Source organism: Vulpes vulpes, chromosome 11 (assembly GCF_048418805.1).
Source record: "Vulpes vulpes isolate BD-2025 chromosome 11, VulVul3, whole genome shotgun sequence".
In the NCBI taxonomy this organism is placed as follows: domain Eukaryota; kingdom Metazoa; phylum Chordata; class Mammalia; order Carnivora; family Canidae; genus Vulpes; species Vulpes vulpes.
In genome coordinates, this window is record NC_132790.1 from 71,984,809 (window position 1) to 72,011,079 (window position 26,271).

The following is a 26,271-nucleotide window of genomic DNA, read 5'->3' on the forward strand; positions in this document are numbered from 1 at the left end:
TTCTCTCTTTAGTATCTGTTGTCCTGGTTTAGCATGTCAAACACAGGCTATTTTTAAACATTCCTTCAGGAGCATAGCATATTAAGTTGATATTCTTATTTACCAAGGGTGGTCTATATTCACATATCTTGTTTTGACTGTTCATTAACATTTCTAAGATGACTGAGAGGAAACTATGCTCCCACTAAATACCATCAGAACCAATTAAAAAGAAGCTGCCTGTCTATGTGGAGGGAAGAGGAGGTAGGCACTGATGTTGGAGCTGATCAGGAAGCTGCTGCTCCAACACAGGGAGGTGTCAGGAGCCTAACTGGAGGGAAATCCTTTGCTTGTATGTATCTTCTATATGGCTGCAGTGTAAGGTGAATGAGCATGAATGGGGTGAGAATCTTCTATGCTCTCCCTATTTGTCCCTGCCCTGCTGTCATAGTAGTTTTATTTGTTAAAATCTCTTGCTCCCTTAGGAACCTACATACTATAATCTAGCTCAGGGTAGGGAAGGCAGTCTCTACTTTTCACAAGGCCACCACCCCAGCCCATGACAGAGGGCAATACCTAACAGATTGTAACATTGCCGGGGCATTCGGTTGAGGGATCAGTGAATTTGCTATGGCACTAGGAGTCAGAGTGGGATGGCCACCAATATTCCTTAGCTCAAGGTAAATCAGGGTACATGTGCCCAACCCTGACCATAACCTCCTTCAAGAGTTAGGGAAAAATACATCTCTTCCCTGCCAACACAAAATTGCTACTCTTGGTAGAGGGTGATGGCAGATGCATTGTGGGTTCAGGGAGGTGAAGGCAGGGCCTGGGCACCACAGACTGGGGAGTGGACAGCCAAGGACTCATCCTCGGGAGGCACATGGTGGCATCTAAGTAAAGGCCTAAGGTCCTACCTCCTTGACTTATGCTTCATTTCCCTAATGGAGTTTACTTACAAAACACAAATTCAAAGACATAATTAAGAAAGTCATAACAATGACCACAGAACATTAAACTCCAAAAGTGGCGTCCTCCTAAATGTGAGGTCATGGAACTGCACAGGTTAAATGCCCTTGAAGCTAGACCTCCCAACAAAAGACTTGTTTCCAAAATATGTAAATATATAGTGTATGTGTGCATATTTTTACGTCTAAATTTCTTTTATATAACTCTGTTGTGAATATGATTAAAAATATTCAGTTTATGAAACTATTGTCAAGTAGATTTAAGAGAGATGCAAATTTTGTGAGTTTTGATAATTACAACCAAATGGTTGTTCAAAGTTAACACAGCTTGTCCTGGGTGCTGACCCCAGCCCCCATCCATTGCTATAGTGGATTATTTTCATGTTAGAAACAAAATATATTGATTTATGTCTAAGTTGTCTATTATTTGACATCCTTCTTACATAATTCACTACTCCACCTATCCAGTCTTCCACTTAGAGTTGACCTCAAATCTATAGGATTTTTGACCAATGGATTATGTCTAGTTAAATTAAGTTTAATATTTTTATTAGGCTATAAATAGAGATGACATCTTTTACATTATATACATGTATTCTCGAAACTCCAGACCATTGACTTGAACAGTTACTTCATCAAAGAGGATATATGGATGACAAACACATGAAAAGATATTAAACATCACTGGCCATTAGGAAAGTAGAAATTAAAATAATGATTTGATCTCAATAATTATCTATTAGAATGGCTAAAATAAAAAAATACTGATAATACTAAGGCTGGTGAAGATTTAGAGCAATTGGAACTCTCATAAATTGCTGATGGAAATTCAAAATGGTACAGTTTCTTTAGAAAACAGTTTGTAATTTCCTACACTTGCTTTGATACTGGTTCTGAGTATTTGCTTTAGAGAAATGAAAATATATGGGTGCACAAAAACCTGTACATGAATATTTCTTGAAGCTCTATTTATAATCAACCAAAACTTGGGAAAACCCAAGTATTCTTCAATAGGTGAATAGGTAAGCAAATTGTGGCACAATCATACAGTGGACTGCTTCCCAACAATAAAAAAGGAACAAATTATTGACACATGCAACAACTTAGAAGACTCTCAAAAGAATTATCTTGAGTTAAGAAGCCAGTCTCAAAAGGGTATACACCTTTTTATTCCTTTAATATTACATTCTTGAAAAGACAAAAAGTAGTGACAAAGAACAAATCAATAGCTGCTAGGAGTAATGAGTGCGACTATAAAGGAGTAACACAAGAGAGTTCTTTTGGAGTGTGAGAGTGTTTTATATGCTGATTATACTAATGGTTACCCAAATTTACATAGATGTTAAAGTTAATGAAATTTTACACAAATGAAATTTAGTTTTACTGAATGCTAAATAAAAACTAAAAAATATCAATGGATTAAAAACTAAAAATATAAATAGAAAAGTAAGATTATTTCAATAAATCTTTATAGGATAACTGGCTAGTTATTTGGGGGAAAACTTTATTAGTTTAAGTCTTAACTCTGTACTATGCACCAGAGATACATTTCAAATGAAATTAAATTATAAATCAAAAAAATACTTAGGGTAAAATATAGTTTCCTAATATCTAAAATCTGGAAGGAATTACAAAAATGCACCTACATATATGACTACAATAAAACAAAACTTTAACTTTGTAAAAAATAGCTCATACAAAATTAAAATTAAAATTAAAATAGCTAAACCTAATAGTTAATAGTCACTGAATAAGAGATTTTAAAACTACTTTTTTTTTTTTTTTTTAATTAAGCTTCTTAGGGACACCTGGGCGGCTCAGTGGTTGAGCATCTGCCTTTAGCTCAGGGCATGATCCCCGGGTCCTGGGACTGAGTCCCTCATAGGCTCTTTGCAGGGAAACTTCCTCTCCCTCTACCTGTGTCTCTGCGCCTCCCTCTGTTGTCTCTCATGAACAAATAAATAAAATCTTTAATTAGGGCTCCTAAATTATCAGTTACATATGGATAAGGTATAGCAATATAAATTTCACAAAGGAAATTCTAATAAAAACATACAGAGGTGTCCTACATGCAAATAAAGTAAAAAATTCCATTTGTTATTACTTTTCATTCATTTCATTAGCAAAAAAAAAAAAAAAAAAAAAAAAAAAAAAAAAAAAAGGTATACTCTGGAGCCACCATAAGTGATCACAGTAAGCAAAATAGTCCTAAAAAGTCAGTATAATAAACTATTTAAAAATATATTTAACTTAACTAATAATTATTTAACCCGATTAACAGTGAAGAAAATGATTTCTTTTATATGCTGCCTGTGTTAATAAAGAAAATAGAATGCTTTGCTTAATTCACTGTGTAATTAAAATAATTATATCCAATTTCACTAAAATTGGGCATATTTCTTTTTTTAAGATTTATTTATTTTTAGAGAGAGAGAGCAGGGGGAGGGGCACAGGGAGACAGAGCAAATCACAAGCCAACTCCCCACTGAGTGCAGAGCCCTACATGAGGCTGGATCCAAGGCTCTGAGATCATGACCTCAACTAAAATCAGACAGTCTCTTCAATAAATGGTGCTGGGAATATTGGACATCCACATGCAAAAGAATGAAACTAGACCACTCTCTTGCACCATACACAAAGATAAACTCAAAATGGATGAAAGATCTAAATGTGAGACAAGATTCCATCAAATCCTAGAGGAGAACACAGGCAACACCCTTTTTGAACTCGGCCACAGTAACTTCTTGCAAGATATATCCACGAAGGCAAAAGAAACAAAAGCAAAAATGAACTATTGGGACTTCATCAAGATAAGAAGCTTTTGCACAGCAAAGGATACAGTCAACAAAACTAAAAGACAACCTACAGAATGGGAGAAGATATTTGCAAATGACATATCAGATAAAGGGCTAGTTTCCAAGATCTATAAAGAACTTATTAAACTCAACACCAAAGAAACAAACAATCCAATCATGAAATGGGCAAAAGACATGAAGAGAAATCTCACAGAGGAAGACATGGACATGGCCAACATGCACATGAGAAAATGCTCTGCATCACTTGCCATCAGGGAAATACAAATCAAAACCACAATGAGATACCACCTCACACCAGTGAGAATGGGGGAAAATTAACAAGGCAGGAAACCACAAATGTTGGAGAGGATGCGGAGAAAAGGGAACCCTCTTGTACTGTTGGTGGGAATGTGAACTGGTGCAGCCACTCTGGAAAACTGTGTGGAGGTTCCTCAAAGAGTTAAAAATAGACCTGCCCTACGACCCAGCAATTGCACTGCTGGGGATTTACCCCAAAGATACAGATGCAATGAAACGCTGGGACACCTGCACCCTGATGTTTATAGCAGCAATGGCCACAATAGCCAAACTGTGGAAGGAGACTCAGTGTCCATCGAAAGATGAATGGGTAAAGAAGATATGTGGTTTATGTACACAATGGAATATTACTCAGCCATTAGAAACGACAAATACCCACCATTTGCTTCAACGTGGATGGAACTGGAGGGTATTATGCTGAGTGAAATAAGTCAATCGGAATAGGACAAACATTATATGGTCTCATTCATTTGGGGAATATAAATAATAGTGAAAGGAAATAGAAAGGAAGGGAGAAGAAATGGGTAGGAAATATCAGAAAGGGAGACAGAACATGAAGACTCCTAACTCTGGAAAAGGAACTAGGGGTGGTGGAAGGGGAGGGGTGGGTGGGGGTGAATGGGTGACGGGCACTGAGGGGAGCACTTGACGGGATGAGCACTGGGTGTTATTCTGTATGTTGGCAAATTGAACACCAATAAAAAATAAATTTATTATTAAAAAATAATAAAATCAAGACAAAAATAAAAATTTAAAAAACAAAAAAGGAATCAGAATTTAACTGAGTCAATCACTCAAGTGCCCCCAAACTGGCATGTTTCTTGTAGATAAATAACAAGTCATGTAATTGAACAAAAAATCCTTGTTTGAATGTGAATTTTAGCTATTTTAAAACATTTTTTGTAGATTTTAGAATGTCATAGACCATCCTATGTAAATAGTCATTGTAAAATAATAGGTCATGTTCTTATTATTTTAACATAAGTAAATTATACTCAAAGTTACAAAAATGGAAAGCTATCTATACATAGAGAAAAAAGCCCTGTATCTTTGTCTAATTATTTATTATTTCTAATGGATGGATATGTTTCAAGGATTGCAATTTCATGAAAGAATGCCAGAGAAGCTTAAGGTAATTCAGAGAGATCAGTTTTATACATATAAATATTTAATTTTACCTCAATATCAAGTTGCCCCAGATAGTTCTTGCAAGCTTGTTCCAAATTTTAGGTTATTATTTATATAACTTTGACCATTTAAAACTCAGCAACAATTGCTTTATGAACTTGTACCTGCTAGACATTATGCTCAGTGACTACAACAAAATCCTTACCACATATGTTTGGAGAAATTACCTCTAGTCATTTCAAAAAGAACTTTTCACTAATTTGAAATGAAAACAAGGTTACCAATATAAGAATTAAACAAAATAAATTTATATAGAACTTTCCTCAAAAAACCTAATTGCTATACTTCATAAAAGCAACTATCATTACACAGGGCACAAGCCAGAATAAAATTAATACATGCTGTGGAATCTGAGCCCAGGGGATATGCCAAAACATGGAAAAAATGCCAGTCTGAACTTGAAATTTCCTGTTTTATAGATTTGCTTCTCAACTTTGACTGTATTTGAATATTATTAATATATTTGCCCACAAGTAATTGTTTTAGAAATTACTCCTCAGCAACAATATAAAATCTCAAACTGTGATGGCAACACTTGCCAAGAATACTGTTTTTATTGCTTCATTACACCCACTGGGCCATTTTTATTGTTGAATATAATGGGTAAGTGTTCATTTTCCAAACACTGCAAGCACATAGGGGCAAAACTGTGTTAGAATTAGTAAAGAATAACAGATGGCATGTGATAGTTAGCATATACATAGCTCTGTAAGTAGAGCTCACTTTCTGGGATATCCTAATATCATTTGGAAGGTAGTGTTTGGTTAATGAACAATGGGACACTTTCAACGGGACACAAGGCAATATAGAAAAGTCTTCTTAGGTTCCTGTCTGTTAACTGCTGCTTTTGTAGATTCCTGCAGAACAATTTTAAATTATTTAAATTTGTCTTATTGTCCTCTCCTGAAGAGAAACATGGAAGACAAATCTAAAAATGTGAGGTTCTGGTGGTAAGGAGGATAAAAATTGGTATTACTGCACCATATTTCTTTAGATAATGTGAACCAATTTATTCAGGTCTACAAACTCATGCAATTATCCAGTATTATCACAATTCCCTCCCTTCCTCTCTCTCTCTCTCTCTCTCTCTCTCTCCCTTTTTGGGTTTCCCGGCTTCTGATTCAAAATTCTGCTTAGGTGGTTCTTTTCCTTTTATTTATTTATTTTTAAAAGATTTTACTTATTTATTCATGAGAGACAGAGAGAGACAGACAGAGACAGAGACAGAGGCGGAAAGAGAAGCAGACTCCATGCAGGGAGCCCAATGTAGGACTTGATCCCGGAACTCCAGGATCACACCCTGAGCCAAAGGCAGATATTTAAACCACTGAGCCAATAAGGTGTCCTGGTTCTTTCTCCTTTAAAAGGAGGTTTGGCACAGGTCTGTGAAATTAAATATTATTTAGAATATGTAAATATCTAAATATTCCTCATGAGAGGAAAAGTGTTTCCTTCTCATTTCAGTACTTACTCCATTCTTCTTACAAATGAATTAAACATTTATGTAGTATTTAAAAAGTATGTTTATGTGTGTATATGTATAGAGAGACAAAGAGAGAAAGAAAGAGTTACTCTTTTCAAAGTTGATTTCACATTTTAAGAGTTGATTTTTGTAAATTAATTATGGTCTCAAATACTTTTAAGCCATTCAAAGTGCCCCATTAGTTAGCATGAGCATGAGAAATAAGTATATATTACCAGTTAATTAAAAAACATATGTTGTTGATTAGTGCTTAGCTATCTTATTTTCATAGATCTCAATTAAATAAATGACTACAGTATATTCAGACTACAAGTTGCCAGTTAAAAGTTGATGCTAGAAAAAGGTACTGCACCAAGAAATGAAGAAATTTCAGTGAAGAACAGTCATATACTTTGTTAAGAATTTGCCTTTTCATATGTGAGAGATTGTACATTCCCTTTATTTTTTCAATCTAGATTGAAGATATCATTAGGCACTGGCTCTAGAGCCAGAGCCTCAATTCAAAATCCAGCTCTGCTACTTATTGGCTGTGCCTCAGTTTTCTCATCTATAAATTTGGATTAATTATGGAATATAATATAACCTTCATTGGCAGTGTTTTAAGAATTAAATGCACTAATGTTTATAAAGTGTTTCATCAGTGTGTAGCCCTAGAAAAAAAGTGTTTCTAAATTATTAGTTTTTTGAAACACTTAAGAAGCCCTGACATTTTCATTAGTGTTGTAAAATACGAATTAATTTTGAGCACATTTCAAATATGATATTGGTGCCAATTACTCTGAACACTTGTTTTAAACAAGGCTTTTTTTTTCAACACTGAGATGTAGTCCATCCAGCATGAGTGTGAAATGAAATAAGACATCGGGATTTCAGAAGGAATTGACTCCATGTGATCGAAAACATATCTGGTTCCTATGATCAGCTCATTTTGCCCTTATACACATCTCCCTTGCATACATATAAGGAAAGTCAGATCAAAGTGAAAAGGTTCCTTGTTAGTCACATAATTAGGATGGGTAGAGTTAAAGGACATTGAAACCTGCAATAGCTCTCACCACAGATATGATCATACCAAAAGCCAGTTCTTTTCTACAGGCATGGTCACCACTGAACAATGCATTACTAGGTCCATGTGACCCTTGCCTCTGACTCTTTCACATGCTTTCCTGGTTGACAATTCTTGAAGTCAGTATTTCTTCATAAATCTGGATGTGTTTGCTCAAGTTATTTTAAGTTTTCTCTGAATTTATGCTGGCCTGGGAGCATTTTTTCCGAGGTGACTTTGCAGCTCTTTTCTGACCCATAATGTATCGATTTCATACTTTTCTTATTTTCAAGTTCCTGAAGAAGTCTCACTTTTTAACTGCAACGTGTATTGAGTAAACTTGCTTAATTAAGCCACTGGAATATAAAACTAAGTTGAATTTTAAAATAGCTAGAAGTGTGACCTTTTGTCCAGGAATGTCTCAATTTAGGCCTATTTACAGTTTAGCAAAGTATTATTATTAAGAGTTGCATTAAAATAAGCTAGCAGGAGTTTAGTACAAATGTATTCTAACATGCCAACTTTCCGCTGTTGTCCTGTCTTTGATTAGAGAGGTAACTTAAAAGAGTTCTTAGGTTAACACATCATTAGATCGAGAAAACAGTCAGTGACAATTTTTTTTTTCCTGGACAGATTTCAGACACTACATAACCAACATCTCCCTTACAAGGGTGTTTTTCCAGGTGGGATAGGAGTCCTTAAAAAAAAAAAAAAAGGTGGGGGACATGAATGCTGAATGGTTTGCAACATATTTATTATTTGTGAATTGTTTTGAGGAAAAAAATTCACCATGTATGCTTTTTGTACAGAATTGTAGTCTAGCTTGCACTAAGGTTGCAATAATAGTTGTTTTACTGATAAGCATCATTGAGTTAGAAATGAGTATGAGACTGAGAACTATAACATTTATCTATTATGGTGTTTCATTTGGCTAAAATGTTCTCCTAGTATTCTATTTCTTTCCTAGTCCATTGTACCTTCATTCCTCCAAATTTACAATTTTGAAGTTTCCACAGCCTTTTCCATTTTCATCACTGGCACTTTGGATCAGATAAACAGATCACTTTCCTGTTTGGTAAATTATAGTTATAATGAACTGAGGTTGATAGTAAATAATATTCAATGTATATAACAACATATCTGTTGATTACAGCATCTGAAAGGAAAACCATCTTTATTTAAAACATTTTATTTTAAATATAACTCAAAATATAGTATTAAAACAAGGACTTGTTTCTCCTATTTAATAGCCACATAGCACTACCATAAGTTTAAAAATTAGAAGTATATGGCATGACAAATCTATAAAACCTTGAGTGTTAAGGGACTTCTTGGCAATCTCATGTACTTACCCATTCTTGACTCTTGGGCTATCAAGATTTTGCTTGAGTAGTTTAATTCTGAGATGTATCAATCAAGAGCAATAGTCTTTTGTTTTGAAATTAAAAAAATTATTTGAGTATAGTTAACACAATGTTATATTAGTTCCAAGTATACAACATAGTGACTTTACAATGTTATACATTATGCTATGCTCACTCCAAGTGTAGCTGCCATCTGTCATAGTACAATGCTATTAAAATATCATTGACTATATTCCTTATGCTACACCTTTTATTTCCATGATGCATTCATTTCCTAACTCCAGCAACCACTCATTTGTTCTTTGTATTTATAGGTCTGATTCTGCTTTTTGTTTGTTTATTCATTTGTGTTTTTTTGTTTTTGGTTTTGTTTTTTTTTTTAGATTTCACATATAAGTGAAATCAAATGGTATTAGGCTTTGTCAATCGGACTTATTTCACTTACCATATTACATAGTAGATCCATCCATGTTGTCGCAAATGGCATAATCTTCTCCTTTATGGCTGTGTAATATTCCATTATATTTATATAATGGAATATATATATATATATATATATATATATATATATATATATATATATATAAATTCCATTTTCCTTCATCTATTATAAATGCCTAGGTTGCTTCCATGTTTGGGCTATTATAAACAATGCTGCAATAAACATAGTGGTGCATATATCTTTTTTAGTTAATATTTTCTTTTTTCCAGGTAAATACCCAATGGTGGGATTATTGGGTCATATGGTACTTCTTTTTAAAAATTTTTTGAGGAAACTCCATACTGTTTTCTGGAGTGGCTGTACTGATACATTCCTATCAACAGTGCATGAGGGTTCCTTTTTCTCCAAAAGGTGTTTCTTTTCTTCCTGATTTTAGCTATTCTAACAGTTATGAGGTGATATCTCATTGTGGTTTTGATTTACATTTTCCGGATGATTAGTGATGTTGAACATCTTTTCATGTGTCTTTTCACCATCTGTATGTTTTTGGGAAAAATGTCTATTCAGATCCTGTGGCCAATGTTTTAATTAGATGGTTTTTTTGTTGTTAAATTACGGGAGTTCCTTATTTTATTCGGAGTTCCTTATTTTATTCGAATAGTAACCGCTTATTGGATGTGTCATCTGCACATATCTTCCCCATTCAGTAGGCTGTCTTTTTGTTTTGTTGATGGTTTTCTTTGCTGTGTAGGAGCAAAAGCAGTTATCTTATCAATTAATCAATTAAAATTAGTAGTCTTATCAATTAATATACAACATACATTGCTGATGATTTGAGATCTGGCACAATTAGAGGAAAATTAATTGAGAAAATCTATGTGAAAATCATTTATCAACTCTTAAAGTCAGATTTAAAAGTGCCAGATTTAAAAATTTATTCTAAAGGCAAAACACAATGTTGCAATCAATAATGTGAGATCAATAATGGAAACATGAGTCTAAAATATCACTTTCTCAAACTGAGCTACATTTTGTAGCATTAGAAGGAAACAAATTATTTGCTCACCTCTTTCATTTTACAAATGTGGAAACAGACCCAGAGGGGTGAAGGATTTTTCTGGAGACTACACACCTGAAATATGTTAGAATAAATATACTTTGATAAGTCTTGATCTTTATACTGTAAATTCATGTTCAGAACTCATTAAAATGATCTTCGGTTCATCAATTAGAATTAATATTTAAGTAAAATCCATGTATTGACAAAGTGAAACTTGTGGTTTTATACCCCATATTTCTTAAATAAATCTTAACCTAAATAAAAATTGGAACTTTCTTTTTTTAACTTTTCTGTACTATAAAAGTAAAATAACAAAAACATGAAATATGTATAATATTGAAAATTGAATTAAAGGAAAAACTCAAGCTACAAAGAAAGTGAAAAAAATCACTAATTGCTCTAAGAGCCAATATTTTGTTAAATTCCATTTCAATTCAAAAGCACATTCAAAGCGAGAATTATAATTTATAAATATAAATTATAAATTGTAATTATAATTTATTTAACTACTAAAATTTTTTAAAGATTTTATTTATATTTTTATTATATATATATTACATATATGTATACACATATATATAAGAGAGAGAGAGAGAGAGAGACAGAGAGTGTGTGCATTCAGGAGTCAGGGGAGGGTCGGAGGGAGAGGGAGAAGCAGATCCCCTGCTGAGCAGGGAGCCAGACTCAGGGCTTGATCCCAGGACCCTGGGATTATGACCTGAGAGGAAGGCAGATGCTTAACTGATTTAGCGATTCAGGTGTCCTGCCTACTAAAATGTTTTTAATGAAAAATACATGTTAATGGTGGAATATAAATATACTTTTAGACTAAATTTTTAAACAGATTTTTTATTTAATCATGAGAGACACAGAGAGAGAGACAGAGACATAGGAAGAGGGAGAAGCAGGCTTCCTATGGGGAGCCTGATGGCAGGACTCAATCCCAGGACCCAGGGATCATGACCTGAGCCAAAGACAGACGCTCAACCACTGAGCCACCCAGGCATCCCTAAATATACTTTTATAAGAAACTTTTCATTTCATAAAGAAACTTTGTTAGTGAAATTTTTCATTCTCTGGGGATCAGAACATTTGAAAAAAGCAGAATCCATCTTTTTATCTTTAAAACGATTTAATTTTAACTACCCTAGATGAATGAGAGTCTGTTAAAAAAAAAGAAAAGAAAAGAAAAGAAAAGAAAAACACCCAGCTAAAGAACTTTCTTTCTTATTGATGTTACTGTATGTAGCCTAAATTATTCATGCTGTAGTTTAAAGTCATGTAGTATTATTCTTTCATTAAGAGAAACGATAACTGCTTTCAATTTAATAATATTCCTTTATATAGTTTAAGACTGTTATTAAGGTTCTTTTTAATCTTTTTTTTAGGTCTAAGAAACCTAATTTGTTATAATTTAAATTTATGAATCCGCTGTCTAACATTTAATGGTCTTTTACATCTCTTTTTAGACCTATATTCACATCTATCATGTCTCTATTTGGAGTTCAAATCTGAATATAATGCATTTGAGGAACATGGGTATGATTAAATCTTTACTGAAATCTTCTACACACAAAAATCTCTCTTTATGTGTATAGTTATGTTCTGTCTTAAATTTATTTACCACCCTGCAAAACTTTTTATTTATAATAACTGCTATAATTTGACAAAGTCATTTAAAACAGATTATTTTTACGAGTACAATTATTGAGTTCTACAAACTTATTTAACAATCTTCAAGCTTATCGTTATTGTAATGGAAAAAATATGCTAAATGATACCATAGTATAAAATGAGTACTATTTAGTTTTGTCTTTTTTTTAATTTTTAATTTTTTAATTTTGTCTTATTTCTGAATCAATTTCTAAGTCAAATTTGTTTTTTCTTAAAGCTATCTGGCCTGATTGTGACCTTTCTTTTTTTTTCTTAGTTTTTTTTTTTTAAGATTTTATTTATTTATTCATAGAGACAGAGAGAGAGAGGCAGAGACACAGACAGAGGGAGAAGCAGGCATTATACAGAGAGCCTGACATGGGACTCCATCCAGGGTCTCCAGGATCACGCCCTGGGCTGCAGGTGGCGCTAAACCGCTGCGCCACCAGGGCTGCCCTCTAAGTCAAATTTGACAGTGATATGTTAGTCATTGTATTTTTATAGCAAATACAGTTTCATCTTATATGGCAAATCTGATCAATTTCTAGATTCCTACATTGAGATGTTGAGTGTGCAAAACCAAATTCAGGCTCAAAAGCGAAGAGTGTCATAATTAATTAGCAGTGTCTGCCATGGTTATAAGTCAGGTGATTTAGATCTTCATGGAGATCTAATCTAATCTAAATCTAAAATTATTTTTCTATTTGTTTTACTTGAATATATTTTGTATGTGTAGAGTTCAGAGACAGCGAAGATATGTTTGTTAAATGGATGTATTTAAGGAAGAAATGACTTAAACCTTTTTGAGAAAGCTGTGGTAGTAAGTTGTCAAGGAACTTTTTCTTAACAAACAAATATATTTCCTTAGAAGTTTGGGTTAATTCCTAATTTCACTGATAAAATATAGAAGACTTAGTTGATATATTAGTTATCTAATGTTGCATAACATGATCATAGTGAACTAAATGGCTTAAGATAGCACAGGTTTATTATCTCATAGCTTCTGAGCATCAAGAATCCAGACATTGTTTAGCTGGTTTCTCTGGTTTGGCATTCATTAGAAGGAAACAAATTATTTGCTCACCTCTTTCATTTTACAAATGTGGAAACAGACCCTGTCTTCTGTCAGGTTGCAGCTGATGAGCAAAAAGCGAAAAGTTAAACATAAAATGTCTCTGATTGGCTAAAGTACTCTTACTCAGAGTCAAATTACTCAGTGGCATACCAATTACTTTGTGTAAGCTTATGAGTTTTGAAGCAAAACATCTCTAAACAAAACGTATCATCTGAGAGAACAGATGGCTATATGAAATACTGACTAAGAAAGCCGATGAAAGGAAGTGGTGGCAGATCTTTTGATTCCTTTAAGTTTGTAAGACTTGGTTATCAACTTATCAGCCAGGGCTCTGGTCTCATCTAAGGCTTGACTAGGGAAGAAACCATTTTCTCACTCATTTTGTTGGTAGCATTCAGCTGGTTATGATGGCCTCAGTTTCTCCATGGTTGTTGGTCAGAGTCTACCCTAAGCTCCTTGCCAAGTGGACCTCTCCATAGGGAAGCTTATACTCAGCAACTTGCTTTTCCACAGCTATTAAGGGTAAAAAAGTCTCTTCAATTGATGGGCATTACAATCTCATCTCATGTGACATAATCATATTTACATAATTACATACATCCCATCACCTCTACCATATTCTATTGATAGAAACACATTACAGGTTCTGCTATACTCCAGGGGAGTCTGCATAGGTCTGACCAATTATGAGGTAGACACCACAGGGACTATCTTTAGCATGTCTGCCACAGTTGGCATGTACAAATTATTTCAGGGGACTTTCTTGTGATATGAAACAATATTCTTATGCAGTCTGAAGATTGTCTGAAATAACAGTAATATCTTCTCTAATCCTCTAATACTAGGGCAGGGGTGTATAAAAGGAAACATTGAACTAAAGGTAATTATGTCATTCATAAAACTGCGTGCAGAATATCATGAGAAAGTCTGATTTACGAAAAAACTAGACGTAGACAATAGTCGAAATCACACAAATATGAAAATACATATTAAGAAGATAAGGTCTCTGAAAAAAAAAAAGAAAAAAATCCTAGGACTTTAAGTATTATGAATAAGACAAAGGCAAAGCTATTTCTTGAAATAAATGAACAACTCAAGCATCCAACAGCTAAATTTGCAAACGTAAATCTTAATTGCAATAAATACCACAGTTTTACTCTTTCTTGGCATGTAACATCATGAGGTTATCCTAAAGTCAGTATAATGAACATTTTCACCCTCTTCTCAAGTCTTCACAGAGGACTAGGATATTTGCTTTTTGGGAGTGCTAATATCCCAAGTGCCTACAAGGGTGCTGCACATAGAGGAGGTGCTTTAAATATATTTGTCAAATCACCTTTACCGATCTTCTGAGTTTCAGGTTCCTTCCGTCACAGAACTTTTCACCAGATTTTTCTTTTTTTCACCAGATTTAAGCCAAAACAATCTCTCTCTAATTTGGGTCTTCAAAAGTTTTTCTGGGGCAAACCACTCTTAAATTTTATGTAAGCTGCTTTCCATGCAAAGGAGGATACAGATAAAAGCACAAAGCTATTTGGTGCATTCTCTAGGGAACAGGGTTAATATTTAGAATAGCATCATAAAAAATATAGCCTGAGAACTCAGGAGCATGGCTTATAATCCGGCCCTAACACTCTGATAGCATGGTGAGGATACCGGATGGCATATATCCAGGGGGTCAGATTTTGCCCTGGAGGCCCTGACATGACTGACTTCAAAAGAGATTCTTGAAGTAAAATAATAATAATAGTAATAATAATAATAATAATAATAATTTTAAAAGGCTAGAATATAGGAAAATGTCCATTTTCAAAAATATAATAAAAAGTAGTTATGAAGTGTTTTTCATAGGACTTTGAAACATTAAGGGATGACATTAATTACATTGAAATTTAAGATGCAGGGATGCCTGGGTGACTCAATGGTTGAGCGTTTGCCTTGGCTCAGGGCCTGATCCCAGCGACTGGAATCTAGTCCCACATCAGGCTCCCCATAGGGAGCCTGCTTCTCCCTCTGCTTATATCTCTGCCTCTCTCTCTGTCTCTCATGAATAAATAAATAAAATCTTAAAAAAAAAGAAATTTAAAATGCATCTACTGAATATTGGTTTTAATAGAATGCCTTTTATTAAAAAGACAAGACTTGCCTTTGGTTTTAGTTTTGCAGTTAAACTATGAGCTCTTGCTTAGTCTCAAAGATTTTCCAGCTATGATTTCATGATGAGTCCCTTGAAGAGTAAGGTAGGATTTTCTTTATCTGAGAACTCAAACTAGAAATTCTGATTATGAGTTTACAATTTTTAAAGCCCACTGCCTAAGAAAGGGGAAAGAATATATATAAAAGTTTCATTCTGTATTTTATCCTGACATTCCCAGTTTAATTTTTGTATGTGAATCCTTGAATATATAGTAAGCCTTTCTTCACCTTGTGAAAACCATAATCTTATTGAGACTGACAAATTTGGTTTAATGCCATGATGTAATAAAAACTGTAATTGAAGTAATAATCCATTAACCTTGACTTGTCTCATGTAATCTTCTATAATATCATTTTCCTATCATAAAAGTAAGATAGTACTAATTAAAATGTCCTCATTTTTAAAGTTCCACCGTGATATTTAAGTCAAAAAGCTATATAAAACAGTTGCTGCTCATTAATAGGGAACTTATAGTAACATGATGATTAGATTGATTTAGATTGTCTGATTTTCTGTAATGTTTCTCCAATTTATTTTTAATGTCTTTCATAGCTAAATTTTGGTGAATTTATGTGGAATTAATTAGATGTACTATATATATGCATGCTACTAAACCTGAATACTGTGTATATGAATATGTGTGTGTTATATATTTATAAAGTTACAATAATACTATTTTTATGCCTAGTGTTATGGGAATCTCCAGATACTGTAGTTTTAAATTTAAATTCATACTGCACTCTAGTGGGGAATGAGATCAATGCAAAATTGTTCTTATGTTGGTATTTTAAGGTAATTACGTAATTATGGACTCTTTATAGTTTTAAAAATGAAGTCTATAAGAATGTGATCTATAATTTTCTCAAAGGTAAAATGCTATAAATATAATTAATATATGATGCATATAATATGTATGTTTAATATTGGACCATTAGAGTAAAATATGATGTTTTTTAAATTAGTCTTGGGGATACCTGGGTGGCTCAGTGGTTGAGTGTCTGCCTTTGGCTCAGGGCATGATCCCAGGTCCAGGGATTGAGTCCCACATTAGGCTCCCTGCGAGAAGCCTGCTTCTCCCTCTATGTCTCTGCCTCTCTCTCTGTGTCTCTCATGAATAGATAAATAAAATCTTAAAAAAAATGAATTAGTCTTGAAAATAGAGGAAAATTGTCTACTGAGAGCGCTCACTTGATTTCTTGCAGAAATCCTAATTTAAGGAAATATCAAATAAAACTCAATCGCTCATTTTTTTCTACTAAGACGAGAAAAGAATAGCTAACTTTCTTCTATAAATTTCAAAAATGATGATTATATTTTAAAATATTTGCTTGTTGGGGCATCTTGATGGCTCAGTTAAGTGTCTAACTCAGTTTCAGCTCAAGTCATGATCTCATGAATTGTGGGATGGATCCCACAGTATTCGGCGCCTCAATCAGCAGAGAGTCTGCTTGAAGTTTCTCTCCTTCTGCTTCTCCCTCCATTCATGCTCTTTCTCTCTCTCTCTTGAAATAAATAATCTTTTTTTTTTTATTTTTAAAATATTTTATTTATTTTTTCATGAGAGACACAGAGAGGCAGAGACATAGGCAGAGGGACTTGATCCCAGGACCCCAGGATCATGACCTGAGCCAAAGGCAGATGCTCAACAACTGAGCCACCCAGGTGCCCTAAATAAATCTTCAAAAAAATAAAATATTTGCTTGTTATACTTCATTGGTGGTCCTCATTTTAAGAAGCAACTTCATTGAAACTTTGGACAACAATTTTTGTCATCATTAAAATCACCTTTAAGATACCTAATAGCTGTTTTATTTTTTTAAAGTTATTTCAAATTAAATGAGTGCTTTTAAAATCCATTTATAATATTGTCTCTGGAAATTTTATTCCAAATAACCAGTATCCAATCATGTAATAGTAGTATAGTACCATTTTTCTAAGTATTTTGTTCTGTGAATATTCAAGATGTTTATACCTTTCTCTGATTTTTTATTTGACCTTTGAGAGATTTCCTCAGAATGACATCTTACAGTTGTAGTTATGAGATTATATTCTCACAAATAATGATTAAATCTTTGTTGCATTGTTTTATCATCTTTTTTATTGAGTCAGGCAAGTAAAGTCATACAAGAGCAAATTACAAACTCTATTAGGATTTGTACAAATTGTACGAAGTAAAATTTTTCTTCAGTGAAATGGCCTAGAATTTCATGTCTTCCCCCAAAAGTACTTTTTTTCATAATAAAGCAATAGAGAAAGCTATTTGTGACAGACTCTAAAAGGAATTTAGGAATGCCTGGGTGGCTCAGCAGTTGAGATTCTGCCTTTGGCCCAGGGCGTGATTCTGGAGTCCAGGGATCCAGTCCCACATTGGGCTTCCTGCATGGAGCCTGCTTCTCTCTGCCTGTGTCTCTGCTTCTCTCTCTCTCTCTCTCTCTCTCTCTGTCTCTCTCATGAATAAATAAAATCATAAATAAACAAACAAATAAATAATAAAAGCATTTAATATCAGTAGATATCTCTTTTCAGAAAGATAATTTTTTAGAACAAAAGTTGTTTTACATTTGGACAGTATTTAGATGTTTGCTTTTATTTTCTCAAAGAAATTGATTTTGAAAGAAATGGGCAAAATTTATCACCTCTTGTCCTTGTATAAGTATTATCAAAAGTCAAGGAATTAAAGCTGCTTATCAATTGAATTTATGAGTTATATATATTTTAGTATTCCTAGCTGTTATCCACCTGAACAATTCATCTTTCATATCTATAATCAAATGTTTATTTTAATCTAAATGACAAATGACTGCTACATACATGGTCATGCCAAGGTCTCTAAAGGTATTTTTAGTGTTTGCTATTTAGTTATGTGACTATGTATGGAAGCAGGTCTGTACTAAATGTGTTCTGCATTTATAAGTCCCTATCTATTTCATTTTTAAAAATATTATGGCAGGAGAGGCCACTGAAAAAGCAATAATAGTTTATTTATGCCATTTACTATTGTATGATTTTATAGGTCATATATAAAACTCTTTTTAGAGTATGGTTTATTGTGCTCTAAACTGCCTGTTGGCAGATGTTATCTACTGTCACTTCATATTATTGTAGACCCTTAAGATACCTGGAGATCTTAAAGCCTTATCATTTTGATAAGGTAGCAGATCCAAGAACAAGAGATAAAGGCAACCAGGGTCAAAACAATGGAACCTGGCTTAACTTTGAAATAAAACCTGGCTTGTTAACTTTGAAATTATCTATAGAGAAAGTTTTCCACTCAATCAAATTTCATTTGTCAAATGATATACGCTACTGTAAATGCTTCTAATTTTATATTAATGGTTGTTGATTGCTTTGGTAGGGTTGAAATTCTAACCAAAAATGGAGTTTCTGAATGCTTAATTATATGGAGATTGGTTGGATAACGCTGTGTGTGTGTGAATAGCTTATCCATCCTGATTGGAACTTATAAATAGACTAAAGGCCTCAGTTAAGGTGTGTTAAATTTTGGTTGGTTAGTTTTTAATAGGCAAATTAAATTTTTTAAAAAATGGCTTGGAATCATGATCTATATTGGATTTCCCACCCTTTCCTGTCTGAATTGCACTTACCTTCCCAGTCATATGCAGGGCAGCTGGAAAATTCTGGGCTTCCATTCAGGAATGTGAGCCTTTACATTTTAAGTTAACATATGACAACTGGGAAGAAAAGAAAATGTAATTTTTTAAAGTTTTATTTTTATTTAAGTAATCTCTACAACCAACATGCAGCTCAAATTCATGACCCTAAGATCAAGTCACATGCTCTTCCAACTGAGCCATCCAGTCCCCTCAGAAAATGTAATTTTAAAAGAATTTGAAATACCAAATTTCTCCTGAAATTTCACCATGTGTGTGGGCCACACATGTGGCAGTGATCCTTTCCCTCACCCTTCCAATCACACAATTTGTTTTTCCTGCTTGGGGATAAATGAGTGAGGGATGAAGAAAAGAAGAGAAGCTTCTTTCTTAGTTCTTTCTCAGTGTACAGAAGTTCCAGAGAAATTCTGGCTTGATGGATCAAGAAGAGAGAATGGACCCTGACCTTTCCCCAATCTAAAATATATATATTTTAGAAGAGTTCTAGATGTGTAGCAAAGTTGCCAAGTTAGTACAATTCCCATATATCTCATACAACGAGTTTCTTCTATTGTTGATAGGTTAATATGGTCCATTTATCAAAACTAATAGATTTGTAATAATATATTAATATTAATGAAACTGTGTATTTTATTATTATTTTTTACCTAGTGTTCTGAGTTTCAGAACCCTATCCTAGATACTATCTTTCATTTACTTTTAATGTTTCCTTTGGCTTCTCTGGGCTGTGATAATTTCTCAAACTTTGTTTTTGATGACCTTGACAGTTTTCAGGAGTAACAATCAGGTATTTTGTAGCATGTCCTTCATTTTGTTTTTGTCTCATGTATTTCTCATGCTATGACTTGGATTATGTGTTTTTGTGAGGAAAACACATAGAGGTGAAAAACCATTCTCAACACATCATATCAAGGTTTACATGCTGTCAACATGACTTATCAATGTTGTTAGCCTTGATTACATAGCTGAGATAGTGTTTGTCAAGTTTCCCCACGATAGAGTTACTTTTTCTCCTCTTTCCATACTTTATCATTTGGAAGCAAGTCACTAAGCAGATCCTGTTCTTAAGGGGTAGGGAGTTATGTCTCATCCCTCCTGAAGAAGGGTATTTATTTAAGTTATTTGGATCACTTCTTTTTAGGGGTTTGCATCTTCTTCCGCATTTACTTTTTAAAATATCAGTATGTATTCATTGATATTTTATATTTAAAATGTAAAGTATTTTATACTTTGGACTATACCAATAATACGGTATTTAGTTGGTTGTTCCAGCATTGGTCATTAGAAGCTCCAGTTGGCTTTTGTGTCTATTACCCAACTTTTGATTATTAACAAGTTGAGTTATACCAAACTTTGGGTTCATTAGGTTTATGGGCTGTTACCCTGAACGTGGTATGGGGAAGAAAAGATAAGCAATTTTCGGGGCAGTCTTACACTAAAAGGCTGGTGCTGTGGTTCAAGAGGTGACATTTCAGCTTCTACCTCAAAAGTTTCTCAAGTGGGTCAAAACAATGTACTATAAATGAACTTCAAGAACCCTGTTGCTTCCCAGGGAAAATATTTTGTCCACTTTTATTTCTCAAATTATGCTCAGATATATGGTTTAATATAGCTTGTTAAAGATGAGTTCTCTTATGTACAGTACCTTTTATTTCTATGAATCATAGGATTAATTTAAACTTTTTATCTACAAAATTTAAAACACCCACAAGCAGATACCTAATTCCTACAACAATCATCCCTACGATAACTCTAATCCTTGAACGTATTACACCACGAAGTCTAGATCCACATTATTGTGTAAAGCCACAGACTTTCATTGTGTCTTCAGTAGTTCTGAGGAACAGAGGTTAGGTGGGGGGAAAAAAAAAAGAATGTATCTATAAAATAGTTTGGGTTCCAAGCTAGTTACCTAAAGCCTATGTAGGACCGCTGAATTTTCTGTCAGTGAAAGTCAAATGAGCAAAATTTCCCCTCCAGAATTTAAATGATAACTTTTACCATATTAGGAGTCAAAATTACCTATGTATATACTGCCTCCTACTTTAGAGAATGCCATTTGAAACATTGCTGTTTTCTTGCATATTCTATAAAAGTTTTGCAATTTTACACCTCAGTCACCAAGATCGAGATTTCCTTTTTTCCTAATGTTCATGCCATAGTTAATATATCTTACTTTCTATTTCCTTTAAGAGTTATTTCCTTGCCTCTCCTTCTCCTAGTGCAAAATTAATTGTTGACTCTGGTGACCAAGTCTTCACTTTCTTTAGTGATCAGGGAACCCCTTATCTGTAAGCAAATAAATCTCATAGCCGTGATAGAAAATTTTGTCTCCAGTATTTTCCTCTACTAAATTGTTGGCAGACATTCTTATTTTATAGGTCAAGGTGGAAATGTGAATCAAGAAAGAAAATGTTTCCTTCCAAACAAACGCATATATTTATTAAAAATGATGTGTCACAAGAGCTCATGCTCTGGGACTGTCTGTATAGTTTAGCCTAGTTCTGACAAACCTACCATTCATTCAGTAGGATACATATTCTCTTTTATGGCTTATTTCTTTCAAATATATTGATTTTTAAAGTAGTAAGTGTAGTAAGTGATTACCAGGTAAAATTTTGGAAATGAGGAAAAGATAGAAAAAAAGCCAACTTTAATCTCACCATTCGGAATCAACTATCAACTATTATCAATTTTTCGAAGTCTTGTTTGTGTTTTATATAGTTGTAAACATTTGTAAATTTACATCTTATAGGTTTTTTCAATTATATAGAAAAAATTTCCCGTGTTATAAATTTTTCCAATCTATTTTATTGGCTATACAATATCACAATGATTAAATGTACCACCTTTTACTTAATCTTTTTCATTACTTAAAGATAGTTGAGATAAAAGGCTTTAAAAATATAAATAAACTCTAGAAAAAAGTTTTGAAATATTCTGAATACAATCTGGAGTAGATACTAAAATTACTTTTTTTATATATATAAAATAAGAAAAGCTAATATATTTAGTATATATTTTGCTATAACTAAAATTATGTAATCACTTCAAAAAATCTATTTTCTCTTCAATGTGACCACTTAAATTATATGTTTAATATTTTGTTATAGGGTCTACTTGAGTAAGAAAGATGAAGCTTCCTTCTAAAGGGGAAGTTAATATATTTTAAATAAATTGGTCTTCTCCAAAGCATGATTTATATACTTATAATCTTTTATTCCTTTTGGAAATTAGATACTTCAATATTTTTTAAGAGATTCAAGTATTGGGTATTTGACCTGATTTATTAGGTAAATTTTTATTATTAAAATTATTTTGGCATTTGTTACCTCATTCACTTGATGCCAAAGCCTATCTTGTAATAACCGTATTATCATTATCAGTAAGTTGAATAATGGTAAGGATCATCCTCATCTTGCTTATCAGTTTATCTCCAGCACCTACGGAGTTGCCTGTCACACAGTAGGCAGTTAATAAATTCATGCTAAAATAATTGTTGCTTTCGCCTGCCAATATTTTCAATGATAATGCAATAAATCCTTGAGGAACCTGTAAAACTGTAATGGAGAAATCAAATCTGGACCATAAGAGTTAGGCTGAGTCCTATGTAGTGAAAACACAGAAAGAATTTTGAAATGAGCCATTGTTTTAAGTAATTTGTAAATGAATAGCTAAATTTGTATTGCAGTAGTTACTTAATTATTACTACGGTAAAGCCAGTGGTACTGGAACTGTTAGTGGCCCTTTTCTCTTGGATTTGAGTCTACAAAGCATATATTTATCCAAAAATAATATATTCCAATGTAATCCATAGATAAGTTACACTTTATGCACCTTACTTACAAAGGTATCTTGGGTATTCAGAATCTCTTTTGTGCTCCAGGTATAAAATATGAAATTTTAGGTACTGAAACAATTTCAGCATTTTTGTATAGGTAGGATGTAAGTGACCTTACTTAATTGGCAAGGAATATAAAAACAAGAGAAAGTTATTTAGTTGAATCAAAAGGATAATATCTACGTTAATACATGCTAGAAAACAAGATGATGAATTTGGTATTTGGAGATTAATAAAATGGAATGCTTATCCTAACTATACCATTTATTTGCTGTGTGACCCTAGGTAAGTTTTTTAACTACTCTAAACCTTAGTTTCTTCAGGTATGAGACAGGAAAATCTATAGTTTCTATTCTACTGTCATAATGATTGAATGAGACAATGCATGCTAGACCTTTGTCAGACATTTGACACAGAAAAAACAAAATGAAATATTTCTCATTTGTATTCCATTAAGGAAGTGATATACTTTCAAAGAGTATGAAAGCAACGTGCTAAAAATGGAAGAAGTAGAAATTTTGAATTCTTATTATCTAGAACAGTGCTTATTTGCTATCCAATTCAGTACTATGAAAGAATCCAGAAGTCTTGATCAGCCTGTTCATAAATTCCTTTGTACCCCTAGATTTCACATGTGCACATGATGGAGAGAGTGAGGCTGAATTTTTACCTGATGACTTTGAAGACAAACCAGAAAGAGAAAAGAAACATACCAATTTCACTTTGTGCAACGTTTGTAACATTCAGCTGAATTCAGCTGCTCAAGCACAAATCCACTACAATGGCAAATCACATCAAAAGAGATTAAAACAACTGAGCAATGGGATGCTGAAAAATGACAATGGTAAGTTTTTCTAAAAATGTGTTCTCAATTTTACATCATCAACTTAATTTATTTGTGTACCTGCAGATGTAAATATAAAAGAATGGACTAATTTATTTTTAAGACCCAGACAGAACACTACATAAAAGCTTGTCAGCATATCAAATTAAATAATCCCTCACAGCATTTTGGATGAAAACGGGAAATTTTGTTTGTTGTATATACTTAATTGTATTAGCATTGTGATCGTGACCCTCCAAGATATTTGCTATAATTTGAAAAAGTTGACATTAGAGTTCCTTGATGTTTGCCTTTAATGTATATTTTGCAAATGGACATCCTTTTAAATATTATACAAAATGATATTTAGAGTTTTTGTTTTTGCATGATAGGGGCTTCAATAGGTAAGTAAGATTGCCGTTCAATTGAGAAAAATACATATCTTATGAACTACGTGTTTTAACAACAAAGTATGATGTCAGTACTTACAGATTGTTTAAATTTGCTAGTGAAAATTTATGGTTTGCTTAATCATTTTAGAATACTTTTTGGAAGTATATGCTGAGTTTTAGAGTAAACAGATTTTAAAAATAGCACAAAATACTTTTGGAAACAATGGAACTGTTTTAGAAAAAACATGAGGAGTTGAGGCAGGAGAAGAGTGGATTCCTTTGGAAAGCTAAAACAATAGCAAACAAAATGTTACAGTACTGAATTCTGGTTGGATGCTTCATGTTTGGTAAATAATATACGTTTGTCTAAATTTTAAGGCTTTAATAATGAGACCAAATATTCATCTATGCTAATGTTTGGCATCATGAAGTTTTTTTTTTAACATAAATTTGTAGTTTGCTTCAAGGCTACCAAATAATGAGAAGAAAAACTCTACATTTTTAAAATAGAAATTATTTCTACCTTGCCTTGCGTTTTTATATGGCTATGCTAAAGTAGTCTACTGGAAAGGACTCCGTATTTATGTTTCTGTTGTATGACTAATTGTTAATCTTGGATATTGGTGGTCAAAGACATGTAAAAAACAAAAATAGTCATCAGGGAGTGCCTGAGTAGCTCGGTGGTTGAGCTCTGCGTTCAGCTCAGGGTCTGGTCCTAGAGCAGCGAGATTGAGTCCCATGTCAGGCTCCCCTCCAGGAGCCTGCTTCTCCCTCTGCCTATGTCTCTGCCTCCCTCTGTGCATCTCTCATGAACAAATAAATAAAATATTTTTTAAAAGTACTCATCAGAAAATGAGAACTACTAAATTCTACAGGTATAAAATGAACTAGTAAGACAAAAATGTATTTCTTAAGTCATGTTTAAAATATATATTTCACAGCCTCTATTTTGAACTACTTCACCTTATGTTTGACATTTGGGTAAAATCTTTTTTTTAATTATTTGGGTAAAATCTTCTTAAGCACAGTATGATTAAATTTCAAATTGTTTTTCTTTAAGTCTGTATTATTGGAGGTAATGGTGACAAGTCTGGTGTTTTACTTTACCTACCTTTACATTTACAAAACTCTTTTGGGAGGAGTAATAAATGATATCATACAAGGAAACCAAGACAAAAGTCATGCCTAGCTTAGAAACTCAAATCAGAGCCAATCCCAAACAAAATTTAGAATGGTCAAAGGTTTTCAAATCCTAATACGAGGAATGATTTCCCTCAAATTGGTATTTTAAAATAATTTTATCAGTGCATTTATTATAGGGTAGTATTGTGATAAAATTTTTATGTGCGTTTTCTTGTTTAATTCTTCATTACAACCACAGAGATGTTGCTATCATATTTTTCTTATAAATGTGGAAATTGAGGGTAACATTGATTAAATAGTGTGATGAAGGTCACACAACTATTAAATGGTCAAACTAGCAATCAAACTCAGGTCTTATTCATTTACATACCTGCACTTCTGAAGTCTGCTGCCTCCTCAGAATGAATATTCTGTAGAAACTTGCCTTTCTTTATTCAAAGAGAGAAATCATTTTAGGAAAGATAAAAAAAATCCTATCATATTTCAACAATGCATTGATCAATATGGTGCTTAACAAAATTTATTGCTACATTTTTCTATTCATATTTTTTTCCAAGGCTCTTTCTAGTAAGAGTCATTAAAAACAACCAAGAATTAATAAGAACACTTGGTTTAGGTCATATTAGTTTGGCCTGGAATGATACTTCAGAGGAAAGCCTCCCCTTTTTGTACAGGTGGATGTTACTACAGGCAATCAACTTCACAACTGACTTAGTTCCTCACATTAATATGGAGATATTATTTCTTATACATATTCCTCCATTTCCCCACTCTCAAAGTGTACTTTTTCAGACTTTTTCAGAATTAGAAAGAAGCCCCATTCCAAGCCTTATATACCTATTACTTGTGATTCTTTTACCACACAGAAACCAA

General features: G+C 33.2%; 1 protein-coding gene across 1 annotated transcript in view; it reads left to right on the plus strand.

The window, feature by feature from the left end:
* ZNF385D (zinc finger protein 385D) overlaps positions 1-26,271 on the plus strand; it is an 875,841-nt gene that overhangs the window by 196,453 nt on the left and 653,117 nt on the right. Inside the window, exon 2 of the mRNA XM_072726738.1 lies at positions 23,666-23,884. Coding sequence (XP_072582839.1) covers positions 23,666-23,884 — 219 coding nt within the window. The remainder of the gene's footprint in view (positions 1-23,665; positions 23,885-26,271) is intronic.